The 14,793-nt window shown below is 46.4% G+C and overlaps 1 protein-coding gene across 5 annotated transcripts in view; it reads right to left on the bottom strand.

The window, feature by feature from the left end:
* The window catches only part of Abcc5 (ATP binding cassette subfamily C member 5), a 96,749-nt gene that overhangs the window by 54,654 nt on the left and 27,302 nt on the right, over nucleotides 1-14,793 (bottom strand). For 2 of the 5 annotated variants that reach the window (XM_048453754.3, XM_048453753.3), the window contains exons 6-11: nucleotides 12,868-13,101; nucleotides 12,567-12,740; nucleotides 11,842-11,989; nucleotides 10,296-10,444; nucleotides 9,377-9,484; nucleotides 5,291-5,647 (exon numbers count right to left, since the gene is read on the bottom strand). In XM_048453754.3, the coding sequence (XP_048309711.3) occupies nucleotides 5,291-5,647; nucleotides 9,377-9,484; nucleotides 10,296-10,444; nucleotides 11,842-11,989; nucleotides 12,567-12,740; nucleotides 12,868-13,101 (1,170 nt within the window). Of the gene's footprint in view, nucleotides 1-5,290; nucleotides 5,763-9,376; nucleotides 9,485-10,295; nucleotides 10,445-11,841; nucleotides 11,990-12,566; nucleotides 12,741-12,867; nucleotides 13,102-13,996; nucleotides 14,137-14,793 lie in introns of those variants that run through there. The other 3 variants (XM_048453757.3, XM_048453760.3, XM_048453759.3) reach the window with 3 other exon arrangements.

The raw sequence follows: 14,793 nt of genomic DNA, 5'->3' as shown, positions 1-14,793 counted from the left end.
ATGGCTTGCACACACTCTCCTAGCAACTTTAAATCACCCCCAGGTTACATATAACATATATAATACAATGGGAACAGTTGCTATAAATTGTTTAAGAAATAATGACAAGAAAAAGAGTAGTTGTGCTCAGTATATACAGCTGGTGTGGGAGAATTGTCTGTATTCTGTCAATCATGTATTTTAATAAAACGCTGATTGGCCAGGCAGGAAGTATAGGTGGGTCAACCAGACAGGAAGTAGAGGCGGGGCAATGAGAACAGGAGTATTTCTTCTGGGAAGAAGGAAGCTCTCACTCCACTCCTGCGCAGACCACCGAAGAGGCAACATGTAAGCTGACAGCTGAAAAAGATACCAAGCCATATGGCTAACATAGATCAGAATAATGGGGTAACATAAGTTATAAGAGCTAATAAGTAGCCTGACCTAACGGGCCAATCAGCTTTATAATTTATAGAGATCTCTGTGTGATTGATTTTCTCTGGGACTTGCCGGCTGTGGGGTAGCGGGCGGGAACAGAAACCCCAACAAGCCGGCCCTCATGTTACATATGGTGCCCAGACGTGGATAACTGAATCCACAGAAAGCTTGAGAACGCTTGGGAAAGAGTAAAGCATGTTTTCTTGGTAGCAGCAATTTCTCAGGTCTGCTCTGCTTGCTAGAGGCAAGCAAATGCTTCCATCTAAGAGAGGCTTCCTGACTCAGCTTTAGCTGCAAAACCCTGCAGCTCTTTTAAGAGGTCCTGCCGCAAAGCACTTAAACAGTGTTGATGAAAAGCTGAATGCATGCTTTTCGGTTTTCAGCCATAGCAGGAAAAAAGCTGCGCTGTTTTAAAATGCCGGCTTTCTGGGCTGTCCTGACAGGGCAATCTCTGACTCTTTCAGGCAGGCAGTCTGACTGAGTGTGGTCTGTGAGCAGAATGCTGCAGTTTGCTTGCTGGTAAGGACCTTGAAACGCCACAGAGTTGTGGCAGTGAACACAGCTCTGGCTGGTACCTCAGCCACGGGGCTGGAAAGCTAAGGAATGGGCTAATTCCAGCCGTCAAAGCCACAGTTTTAGTCCTCTCCTTAAAGACTCATGTGGTCAGAAAAAGAGAAATATACAGTAAAGAGAGATTCAAAGATGAAGAAAACCTCTAAAGAGTTTACAGTGTGTTAAAAATATATGCAGGCTAAAGGTTAAAGTCATTAAAAATAAAAAAGAAAGAAAGGGAGAAATAGGGTGTGGTGGTACACACCTTTAATCCCAATGCCTGGGAGGCAGAGGCATATTGACCTGTGACTTCAAGGGGCAGAGGTAGATTGACCTCTGTGACCTCAAGGTGTGGTAGTACACGCCTTTAATCCCAATGCCTGGGAGGCAGAGACAGATCTCTGTGAGTTCAAGATGTGGTATCTTTAATCCCACACCTTTAATCCCAGTGCTGGGGAGGCTGAGACAGTGGGATCTCTGTGAGTTCAAGGACAGCCTGGTCTACAGAGTTATTCCAGGACAAAGATATACAGAGATCCTGTCTCAAAAAGTAAAAGTAAAAATAGAAGAAATAGAGGTTAAAATAAAGATGGAAAATACACAGAGAATCTTGATACTGTATGCAATTAATTATGCTCTCTTTGAATTGTTTGAATGCTGAGGAAGGAGCAACAGCTGCTAAAAGACTTTTGTTTATAAATGCTGCTGAACTAACCCAAGATAGGAATTTTGAAAATACCTTGGCTTCAAAACTGAAGTCAAAAGGTATGTTACTCTGGAGAAGAGATTTTGCTTTTGTTTCCACAGGAAATGAGAGGCTGTGGATTCATTCTGAGTTAAGAAAAATCAGGTTCGATAAAGGAAGACCACCTGAGAAATCTCTAATAGGAACAGATGGCCCAGATGTCTGAGTTCTTCATCCAGAACAGGTTCAAGACTGTTGCCTGAGATGATCGAGACTCACAGGATACTCCAGTCAGGACTTGATTATAACTCTAAATTTTCTTTAGGTCCCCATAAGATCATCAGCGCCCCCAAACAGCAGGAAGTAGCCTGAAATACTACACCCACATTCCCAACAAATGGACTATGGGTATTTTCCTTTGTTAAAAAAAAAAAAAAGAGGGAAATGGTGTGGGAGAATTGTCTGTATTCTGTCAATCATGTATTTTAATAAAACGCTGATTGGCCAGGCAGGAAGTATAGGTGGGTCAACCAGACAGGAAGTAGAGGCGGGGCAATGAGAACAGGAGTATTTCTTCTGGGAAGAAGGAAGCTCTCACTCCACTCCTGCGCAGACCACCGAAGAGGCAACATGTAAGCTGACAGCTGAAAAAGGTACCAAGCCATATGGCTAACATAGATCAGAATAATGGGGTAACATAAGTTATAAGAGCTAATAAGTAGCCTGACCTAACGGGCCAATCAGCTTTATAATTTATAGAGATCTCTGTGTGATTGATTTTCTCTGGGATTTGCCGGCTGTGGGGTACCGGGCGGGAACAGAAACCCCAACAAGCCGGCCCTCATGTTACATACAGCTGTTTCACAAATATTTCTAACTGGTTAATTTGGATGTATAGATTTGCAACCAATAGGTATAGAGAGCCAACTGTCTAAGAAGGTAAGATGATAAGTCCCCAATTAGTAACGCTGTAAGTTTTCAAAGACCACTGACTTTTAAATGTCTTTTTATTTTTATCTTATATGTATGTGCATTTTGCCTTCATATCTATATACCACTTGTGTGCAGAGACCAGGAGAGGATGTCAGATTCCCTGAAACTGGAATTACACTCAGTTGTGAGCCACCTGGCTTTGCGGGGCATTGAACCAGGTTCTCTGGAAGAGCAGTCAGTGCTCTTAACTATTGAGGTATCTCTATAGCCCTGGCTGTCCTGGAATTCACTCTGTAAACCAGGCTGGCCTCAAACTCACAAAGATCCACCTGCTTCTGCCTCCATAGTGCTGGGATTAAAGCCGTGTGCCACCACTGCGTGCTCAACAGCTGACTTTTAAAGAGAGCTACTTGTTTGACAGTCCTATGTGACGGTGATCAAAGCCCCAGGAGTGGGAGGCAGGGTAGGGCAGCATGTGACTAGAATTCCAACTCTACCCACATCTGCTAATTGTGTGTCCCAATGTTTCAGAGCACCTCTGTGTCTCTGTCTCCCTCACTGGGCTCAGCACCGGAGGAAGGTTAGTTACTCACTGAATCAAGTATTACGTTACAAAACGGAAGAGTAAATTTCAGTTGAATACGAGAAGTCATTACCTAAAAGAACTGCCCCGACAATCAGGAACAGTTATCAAATAAGAAGCTTGCTGCTAGAGTGAAATGGAAACCGACAATGAGCTGTAAGTGATGAGCTGCACTGATAGTTTCAGGTGACCATCCAGGGCTGTCTTGCTAGGAGCAGAAAGCTTTCACTGTCTCCTTGGGTCTGCCCAAGGCCCCACAAGTCTCCCCCGATGCTGTTATCTATATCCTGCTTCAGAGTCTCCTTCCAGCATAGGAGATGAGCATTTCTTACCACCTGTCTCCATCACCTTTGCCTACAGACTCTCGCCCGTCTCCTGCACTAGAGGAGCAGCCCTGAGGGCTCTCCCTGTTTCCTTCCTTGTCTCTTTGCACATTCTTCTGAACCAGCAGGTCATGTGTAAGTCACAGCTACCTTTGCAAATCCTCCACCACTCTTCTTCCTCCGCGGGTGAAGCCAGAGTGTCAAGGGAGACTCAGTCCCACTGCTCTTCACCTTCATGGCCTGCTGTCATCTTCCACACTCCTTGTGCTTCAGCAACCAGCACACTCCCGATGACAGCCTCTATGCTTCTGTTATGCCTACCCCATCACCTTTTTAGACAGGGTGTCACCATGTATCAGGCTGGCCTCAAACTCCTACTGATTCCACCTCAGCATCCCGAGCTGGGACTATCAACACGTACCACCCAGCCTGGCTAAAACGTTCTTCAGACAGAGCTTCTCCTTAGAAAACCAGTCAGAAATGCGAGCCCAAGAGTCAACTGTCCCAGCTCCTTTGTCCTTTGCGTAGTCCTCATCACAGCCTGACACAGAATGTTCCACTCACTTCTTTGTATCTGTCCAGAGGGAGCTGTGACTACGTAGGTTTTGCTGCTGGACTCTCAACCCTCCAACAGTACTTGGTGTAAAGTTGGCACCAGGCGGTGGTGGCACACACCTTTAATCCCAGCACTCAAGAGGCAGAGTCAGGTGGATCTCAGAAAGTTCGAGTCCAGCCTGATCTACGGAGTGAGTTCCAGGACAGGTTCCAAAGCTACACAGAGAAACCCTATCTTGAAAAACAGAAAACAAAATCAAGCAAACAAAACAAAACAACAACAACAACAAAAGCTACGGAATGAATGTCCATATGAGGCTCCTAGATGCAGTCATAGTCTGAATCTTAACTAAGCCCTCAACCTGAAATCTCTGTTCCAGCCATGCTTTGAGAGTCCAGGTCTGTATTAGCTGAGCGAGCTATATTAGATGCCCAAATCATCTTTCACTTATATTTAAAAAAAAAATCACAATATCATTGTTAAGAGCAACACTGAGGGGGCTAGAGATGTGGCTCAGTGGTTAGGAGCACACGTGCGGCTTTTTCTGAGGACCTGAATTCAGCCCCCAGCACTCACATCAGTTGGCTCACAACCACCTGTAACTCCAGCTCCAGGGAACCTTCACCATCTTCTGGCCTCCAATGGCCTACAGATGGGCATGTAAAATTATAAAAAGAAAAAAGGCAGCACTGAGAATACCCTTTCTATGCCAAGTTCTCTGTGGTGTACAACCTGGTGGTAATAAGGATCCGACACAGATACAGCAGTGGCTGTAAAAAGAACAGCTTACATAGAGCAGCCAAAAGATCGCAGAGAGCAGGGGCTTGGAAGAGCCACGTGAGAGCTTCATCTCCACATTAGTAAAATGAGCATCTCAGGAGCTCATCAGTTATTAATCCTGTTGCTCATTATCCACTCTTGATGCAAAACCACTCACAAACAGAGCACTCTGCTTAGAGGGAGGAGCCTGCAGAGTGGGGCGATGCAGGAGACAGTGGGAGCGGGGTACAAGCAGGGAGGGTACTGCAGAGAGGGGGGATGCAGGAGACAGTGGGAGCGGAGTACAAGCAAGGAGGGCCCTGCAAAGTGGGGTAATGCAGGAGACAGTGGGGAGGTACAAGCAGGGAGGGTCCTGCAGAGTGGGGTGACGCAGGAGACAGTGGGGAGGTACAAGCAGGGAGGGTCCTGCAGAGTGGGGTGACGCAGGAGACAGTGGGGAGGTACAAGCAGATGGCTCTCACCTCTTCAACTTCCAGGTCGATGCTGTACAGTGTCCTCTGCAGGCGCGGACTCCCTGTATGGATTTGCTTGCCTTCTTCCTCTTCCGGACTGGGCCGCTCATCACTATCCAGAAGGAGGTGTCCTTTCTGCTCTGCCAGCACCGCCTGGTGCTCAGTGTGTTGCAGCTGCCTCGACTTCTCTTTCTTGCCCCTGGTAGCCCTCTTGTCTTTTTTCATTTTGGGGGTCAGCTTGGGCGAGTTCTGAATACTGGAGTGGGAGGAGTCCCATGCCAAGGTGGCATTTTTCATCTCTATCTTGATGTGAGGACTGGCCGGTTTGTTCGTTATCATGTGAACCTCTTCCATTAGAAACAAACTCTGATAGGAGTTGTGAGAGAGGTGCAAAGGTGAGTCACTGGATCAAGACCAGGGAGACAAGCTTATGGCGTACACTCACGTAGCAAAACACATCAGGCTATACAGTGGAAGGAAGCTGAAGAGCAAAAGGTAGCTCATTAGTGTAGCCTCACCTCAGGACTGACACGGGGTCTCAGGGCCTCGTTCACTGATCTAACCCCCTAGGCGAAGTTACACACTAAGGTACCCCTGCTTTTTCTGCTGGCCTAATGTGGACCAAAGAACATTTAATAACTGATGGGGATGTGGAGTCCCTCGTACAATCACTTGTAGGTTCCTGAGTAATGGCTGGGAAACCCAAGGTAGGCTAACCCTGTACACAGACCGTCACCATGCCATTGTCCTTCCAGACCACTTCTGTAGAGCTAATGCCTGCCTTCTGCCCTCATCTATGGCCTGCCACCTATTGAGAGAGGCTGAGCCGAGACTGGTACCAGCCTAATTGCTAGGCTTAGGAAAAAACCTAAGCCGAGGGCCTGCATGGAAGAGAAGGTACCTCCCTGAGAACCGCTTCATGGGAGGAGTATAATAGTCTTCTCGCTGCTCTTACTGGGTTATTTCAGAGGGAGGAAATGGAACATCAGACAAGGAAGCATGCCTGAAGTTAGAGCTGAGATTCTGATTCTGGTTATACTCGGACCCCTCTTAAACCAGGAATTTTTACAGTGCACTATCACAGAGGGATTTTCAGAATGTTTTTTTTAAAAAAATTTAACTTAAAACATTATAAAATCTTTAGAGAAAAGATGACTTTGAAGGATGAGGACTCTGTTTAATCACTAACTACCCCAACTTGAAGTTTGCAGGCACTATGTATATAACGGAGTATGTCATTTCCCCCTTTCTCCTAGATCCCAGAATCTGCTTTTAAGAAGGGTTAAGCAAAGGTTTCACTGAACTGAGCAAGGAGAGCAATAGACATGCTAACATAGACGGGAGTGGGGAGCCCACGAGACCTCACCCCTACACAAAGAACTATAGGAAACTAAGAAATTCTAAAGAGTCGAGACATGTCCTCCCCAGGGAAGAGCACACCAACTGTTATCCAATACCAAATGGCCAGCTCTGAAAACACACACAAGTAACATTATACAGACTGAGCAGACTGTATTTATATATTTAGGAACACACATATATATAACATATGTATATATGTGTATGTATATGTGTGTATATGCGTATGTATATATGTGTGCATACACAGACAGACAGACATATATGTATATGACATATATGACAACAATGAAAAGAACAGGCCATCAATTTGAAAGAGCAACAAAGGATATATGTGAGGGTTTGGAGGAAGGAAACCTCCAAGGATGGGGAAATTATGTAATTATAATTTCAAAAATAAAAGAAATAATTAAAAATAAATAAATCTTAAAAGAAAAAAGGAAGGGTCTCGTGTAGCTCCAGCTGGCCCCAAGCTCCCTAAGCACTGAGGATGACCCTAGTCCCTGACCCTCTTGCCGCCACAGCTGGGACCGCAGTCTCTCGCCCTATAAACCTCCATGTGTCCTAACCACCCCAACTGCCAAATTCCTACATTGCCCAGGGAACCTTCACTGGCTAGAGTTTAGGGGACACCCCATCTGTGAACAGCTAGGGAATTCGCAAATCCAGAGCCTTCCTAAACACTGGGCTGAGGATGACATCAACTATCCTGACACCTTCAAAGAACAAACCCACATGTGGATAAAACATCCTCCATTTCCTTCCCTGATGCATCGTTAGAAGGATGAAGACACACCTCACTAACAAACAGGAGAAACGCTGATGCCTGTTAGTGTGCACAGCTTTCCCGGTCCTTCCACCTGCTTCCCACAGTGCTGACACTCAGCTGAGATGTACACCTGCCAGGACAGCACCTCAGACTCAGACACTGCCAGCGCCACTTTCCACAGGGGTGCTGACCACTGTCACCGCTTCCGAGCCCCTCGGTGGGTGGGGCGTCCACCGGTCGCCTCAGCAACTGGGAAGCTGAGGCAGCTGAACCGTGAGCAAGCAGCCAGCCTGTCCCAAAACAAAGTTCTCTACAAACCAAGGGAGAAAGCCCCACACTTTCGCTCATCAGAAAACTCACTCATAAGGTGTCAGTGTGGAGGAGCGGGAGTGCTCGCGGAGCTGCCAGACACTGCACAGCACACTGCTGCACTCGGATTCCAGTGTGGAGGAGCGGGAGTGCTCGCGGAGCTGCCGGACACTGCACAGCTCACTGCTGCACTCGGATTCCAGTGTGGAGGAGCGGGAGTGCTCGCGGAGCTGCCGGACACTGCACAGCTCACTGCTGCACTCGGATTCCAGTCACACAGAAACTCCTTCTCCGGTACAAATATGCCTGTGCCACCGGCAACACATGCTCTCACTTAAGAGGAGAAACTTCAAAAACTAGGGGGGGTCACAAAACTACTTTTTGACTTTATTTCTTTATTCAAAACTTGACAAAACCCATCCACTACCAAGGATACAGAAGCAAACAGGGACCTTTGGTCAGAATATTCACTTTCTTCCATGACTGGATACTGAGGCTTCAGAGAATCAAAGCTCTGACTGACATTAAATCGACCTAACGTGACTCCGGCTCCTGTTTGAGTGCCGGGAAGGGAGGAGGAATACAAGACAGGGGTATACTCTGGAGGAACCGTTTTCTCATGCAAGTCACCTGGTTAACTGTAAAATTCCAACAACTGCTCTCCACCCTTTCCAGGACACCCCTGTCCTTCCTGAGTCTCTTAAGGTAGTAACGTCATCCTTCCACCCCTTCCAGGGACACCCCTGTCCTTCCTGAGTCTCTGAAGGTAGTGACATCATCCTTCCACCCTTTCCAGGACACCCCTGTCCTTCCCCAGCCTCTTAAGGTAGTGACGCCATCCTTCCACCCTTTCCAGGACACCCCTGTCCTTCCACAGCCTCTTTTATTCTTCAAGCCCAGGAGCCTCACTCTCCACATCACCAGAGCTGCTCCTAAATTCACCTTGCTGGCCAAAGGCGATAGATCATCGGGAGTGAGGCCCTGTCAGTGAATTCTAGCTCACACAGTGCTTCTCCTTGTTTAGTAGTAAGTGTTAACCACTTTCAAATCAATGCCTACTTCCCTCCGCCCTCCTGGCAGCTCAGTCTTGTGTTATGCAGTTGCATTATTTGGAAGGTACAAAGAACACGAAAGGTCTGGTCAACTAACCACACAAGGAAGAGAGCTGATACTTACTTAACTGCACTTCTCAACATGAGCTAGCTTTGTGACTATTTCCATGTCACTGCATTCCCTGCCTCATGTAGTGGCAATCACTGGGTAAGAAAAAGAAATATCAAAAGGACTCAGCATAGCAACCAATCAGAGTGGCAGCAGGAACGAGGACGGGGGTGGGGAAATCTGACAGTTACCTGGCTGTGCTGGCCTACGGTTAAGCCCCTTAAAGGCTGAGTAAATGACAATATATGTCCATGTTGGGCCTGGCAGAAGAGTTCCCCCTGGAAAGGGAGCACCGCCTCGAACCAGGCCAATCAGGAGAGATAAAAATGCATTCATTTTAAAAGGCAATACTCTCATCCCTTAATTCAGTTGCCTCTACCAGCTCCTAGGGCAAACCAAGGTCAAGTGCGGCTGGCCTACGTGGACTTCGGAATAGAGGACACAGAAGCTGTGCTGAGGGGAGCTCCTGGGACAGGAGAGGGACAGGAACCACTTACCTTAAATCTGTCAACAGCAACTGACGCTTCAGAGAGGGACTTCACAGAGAATGGTGTGACTTTTAAAGCAAAAGTCATGGAATTGAAGACAGTCACCACTGTGAAGGCCTTAAAACACAAAAAGAGGTGAGAGCGAGCCTCGTGAGGTTATACACTAGACAAGGCGGCACCAGTCTCCTTTCGGGAGGCAGCAAGGCTGGAACTATCAAATGTTAGCACAAATGGTTACACTAAAATAACTTGGCTTGTATGTAGGAACGTTCATACGTATGTCACAGCACATGTGTGTCACAGTGTACATACATGTGGAGGTCAGAGAACAACCTACAGGAGTTTGTTCTCTCCTTCCCCCATGTGGGTTCAAGTGACTGGACTCGGTCACTAGAGTTGGTGGAAGGTGCCTACACCCACTGAGCTATCTAGACAGCCTCAATTACATATTTTAAAGTTTTATTTTTGAATCAATGTGTATACATATGTGAATTCTGAGCACATGAAAAGGGTGTCCTCAGAACCAAGAGATGTCAGATCTCCTGGAACTGGAGTCTCAGACGGTTGTAAGCAGCCCATAGTGGGTGCTGAGAACTGAACTCCAGACCTCTGCAAGAGCAGTGTATGCTCTTAACCTCCAATTCATTTCTCCAGCACACATTTGTACTTTAAGGGTAGGGTTTTTGTTTTATTTTGAATGAGACTTTCATCGAAAATTCTTAATAAACATGAAATACGGGTTCTTCTGTAGTTCCAAAACTGAACCCAACCACAGGCTGACTGAAAATTAGTCACATGATTTCTGTATAAGGGGTAGCTCCTTATTCTTCCACTTTTCAAGTTAAAGACATGAATGAAGAAAAGCCACCTAATTCTTGGTAGCAGTCCCGATGCAATAACAAGAGGATCATACGCAGTGTCTCCTCACCTGCGCCGCTGTCAGGTGGAAGCCCAGGCTCATGTGAACAGAGAACGTCACCACGCTGGCGATCACCACCACAATGGGGGCCACTCCAACGGTGATGCTCTGAAAGTACCCTGCTTTTTCCAATATCCGACGCTCCTCCTCTCGGATTTCTATGGAAAAGCAATCCATCCTCAAAGCAAGTCAAAACACACTTTGGGATATTGTTCTCCACCAAAGAAGAATCAGGTTTCAACTACATTTTCTTTAAAAGACAGGGCTTGCTATGTAGCATAGGTTGTTCTGAAATGGAAATTTTCCTTCCGCAGTCCCCCAAGAGCCATGATGTTAGGATACACACAGGTTTTTAAGTGACTCTTCAATACCTATGATGCAAAAATATCGATTCTTTCCTATCAGTTCTTCAGGTTGGACCTAGGGTCACATGTGTGTGAGGCAAGCACGGTACAGACCGAACCCAGGACTATCAATGCTATCATTACAACTGAGGTAGAAATGGATCAAGTCACAGACGAAATCTGAAAGAAAGCCATTGCATCAGCATACTGGTCCACTGCCTTCTGGTTCGTATCAGTCTACTGGGTTTCAATGAACAAACCCTTTACTTGCATTGACACCTGGCAGTTTTCTTTGCTTACCTTCTTACTATTTATTATTTGCTCTGGGATGCTTAACAGCCTTATAAAATCAGAGTCCAGATAAGGTCCTGAAGATTAATCAATGTAACCAAACCAGCTGCCTTGGAATCAACAGAATATTTTTTATTCTACTTGAAATGCTATGAACTGTTTACAGCATTAATAGTCAGTTACTATGTCATTTAGTTCATTAACAGTCCTTTTTACTGAAATTAAAGTTTATATATATATATAAACTTTAATTTCAGTATATATATATTAATTACAAACTTACACACACACACACAGTCTGAGGTATCTTTAAACTTCTTCTTAAATGCCACTCTGTCCCTCTCATGTTCAGACCTGCGTGGATACCAGTGCCATGCTAGCTACTACAGGCTAGTACTAAGTACATACTTCACATGCTGTGTCTGTACTGAACGTGAGCATGGGAATGGAGTCGGCACTGAGAACCCTGGAACTGTACCAATCACTTTAAAAGCTAACAAAACGAGTCCCTAGTAAGTAACAGAGGGAGGCACAGAGTCCAGGCGTCTTGAAGCCCAGGTCATCCTCAAGGTCACACAGCTCTGGCACCTATGCACCAAGAGGCTTAAGAGCAGGGCTCTTGGCAATTGCCCTGACACTGGTTTCGGCAATAGCTTCTCAGTCAGGCCAGAAATCAAGAACTGAGTAAGAGCTGGATTATTACAGCTAGATTGGTATTTAGCATTCTAGCTGGCTTGGGCAAAACTCAGTTTCCCAGGTTCAAACCCCTAAGTGCTCTTTAAACATAAAAGTTTCTATAGGAAGATACTAGACATCAGCAGTCTAGCTTCTAATGTGCTCAGGAAGCAAAGCACATGAATGAGCAGACCCACGGAATCCAAACTCCTCTACTGTATACACAAGGGGATCTTTAAACTCACTTTGAACACTCTGAGAAAACGCCTTGACCCAGGCATACATTTTAATAAATTTAATGTAGGTGAGAACTTCGTTCATCTTCTGGACACGGTCATCTGTGGCAGCGACACACTTTCTCCTGAAATATGCAGTAAGCCGCGACACGAACATCTGGAAGGAAAACAGCACCTGGTCAAACAGGCACCTGCTCGGACTGCAGCACCGCTGGATCTGCTCACAGCAGTCTAAGTCGAGAGGGCGTATAATCCTGCGCCGGGGCAAACCACATTTCAGAGTTGTGCTGCTTTTCAATTAAAGGGACTTTCTGGGTTACAAAATATTTAATTCTCGTCTCTTTGGAGGGTAATGAAGACAGTTAACAATCTGACCTCACAGACACTGAGTGCCACCGTGGTGGAATCAGGACAGTCACGCCACCATCAGCTACACATGGGGCGGCTCACTTTGATGGCTCCTGTGCTAGGAGGATGCTAGGTTCAACTGGAGCCTTCTGCTCCACCTAGACGCACTCTGCTTTCACACAGCCCGCCTTTTATGTAGATGACAGCTATTTCCCCTCCAGCCCAAACCCTGCCCATATAAACGCAGCACTGCCCAGCACTAGACTTTTCCCACAAGGTTCCTTCTTTGAGAAAAGTCCCAAAAGATGTGTTTTCTGTAACTCAGCACAAGCACTTTATCCCCTGTGAAGAAGCAACCAAGATGCAGCTGAGAGAGGCTCACTCACCATGGTCGGATAGAAGAGGATAAAAACAGCGGATCCCAGGAAGCCTGTTGGTCCTAGAATGATTACATTATAAATCATGCCCAAGATGGCAACAACAGGTCCTCCGGCCAGCAAGCTGCCCACAGCGGCTGCCTCAAACATCCTCTGCCCATCATTGGAGCAGATATTGATGAGCTGTAAGATATGACAAACAGTGAGGACCCTGTAGGACACAGGTCATTGTATTCAGGAGAAAGGTCAAGCCAAGAGGAACTCAAGTCAAGGGCTTGCTCTGGGAACAAGGCACAAGTTCCGAACTCACCTCACCCAGAGACTTTTCTTTAATGTTCTTTAACTTCAGGATCTTCTTGAATGCCATAGTCAGGATAGCCCCCCGCAACCGGACGCCAGTTCGATAGTTCAATGCCCAAGTCAGCGCAAGTGACCAGGAGCGTACAACTTCTGTCAGAAAGAGGCCTAGGACTAACAGCAAGCTGTACTGCAGGTTAGATTCTGTCGCCTGGGTGTACTCCAAGAGGTGTTTCACCATGAAGGCCTACAGGGAGAAACATACACCACTGTCAACGTCCCCCATGGTAACCGCACACAATGCCACAGTGTTATGTTAGGTTAGAAAGAGCAGGCTGCTCCACGGCACAGTGATCGGCGTGTAAGCAAAGAAAAAACTGTGATGTTGGACCAAATATTACCGGCAACCTGCCCGCAGGTGCCGGACACAGGGATCATTTGCTTTTCTCCTGAAGGGCGCCACCATGACCATTACTCTTTCTAATGTAACATAAACCTGTCCATGAGCTGAAATTAATTCTAGACACATGGTCATCCAAAGGTATATAATGACCTTACTCCAGAATCTTCACACATGGCTACATTTCTTTAAATGAAATCAAGACCTTCCTCTTTCACGCGTGCTTATTTGATAAGAAGGAACAGTGTACCTACAGTTGTACGGGGAAGAGTGAGAAGTGCAAAACATCCCTGAAAACAAACACGGGCAGTTTAATAGGACAGAAGAGAGCAAACAGAGCAGACTAGCAAACTCCAGAGACCCTCCCTCCAGCCCTCCCCACGCCCACGCCCTCTCAAAAACAAAAACATGTTACCTCAGGTAGCATATGTCTAACACCACCTGCAGGGAGGGAAGACAGCCAGCCCCCAAGAACCACGAGTGCACCTCCAGCTCTACGGGTCCTGCAACGCCGGGGCACACACTCACACAGGCACATTCAGCAACAGCATTAAATACCAGCATGTGGGAAGCAATGCACTTTTATTGAAAATGATATATATATATATATATATATATATAAAGATACCATCTTTAAAGAGCATCTCACAAACACTGTACAATAGCAGGGGCATTGGGAACATACAGTGGGAACATACAGAGTCATACAGGGATAGCCATCACACGGGCCGTCTGGCCTCCAAGTTGTAACTGTACACAGTAGAAATACACGACAGAGCCATATCTGCTTCCAGAGTCTGACGGAGCATCAGGCTGGCAGCTCTCAGATGGGAATCCTGACGCTGCCACCAAGTAGATTCTCTAGCAATAAAGACCTTGCTGCTAAAGAAAGAAGATTAAGGGAAAAAAAAGAAAACTGAAAGCCCCCTAACGAGGTACCCTGCATAAAACTGCAGGCGCTGTTGGCGTGCTAAGCTGCGAGGCAACACTCTGCTCCAGAGCATAGAATTCTCGGGCGGTTGGGGCAGGGGTGCTGACATCCTTCAGAGTCTTTTCAAGTCCTGCTAGCCAAAACTGATGTTGGCTAAAACCAAACCAAACTATAACAAAATCCAAACCAATGCCCACCTTAAAGGAGAAAAGAAATTAAACCCATGTCCCCATCTACTCTGATTCCTACAGCAAGGAGTGCTGGCTGGGTCTGGAGGCCACTAAATGACATGGGGCAGAAGCCAGCTGTATCAATCATCCTCAAGTACCTAACACTGAACTCCAGAACCCAGATTCTGGGGTAATTCTTCCTGTCAGTTTTCCTGAAAGTAACTTAATACCAAACTGTCTACTAGATCCCCACAGTTAGGTTCATGTCAAGCCCCAGTAAATAAGCAACCTGATCAAACCAGGGATTTCAGACTCTAAGAACTCCTGTAATCCAACTCTACTCTCCCTCAGAACTTTGAGATTCGCTCTTTGGTCCTCACTGCACAGATTTACTAGCAAGATTGGCTTCTTTTCCAGTATGCATCCAAAATGTGGAAC

The sequence above is a fragment of the Myodes glareolus genome, chromosome 2 (assembly GCF_982192425.1).
Source record: "Myodes glareolus chromosome 2, mMyoGla1.1, whole genome shotgun sequence".
In the NCBI taxonomy this organism is placed as follows: Eukaryota; Metazoa; Chordata; class Mammalia; order Rodentia; family Cricetidae; genus Myodes; species Myodes glareolus.
This window is presented reverse-complemented; position numbering and strand designations above follow the sequence as displayed.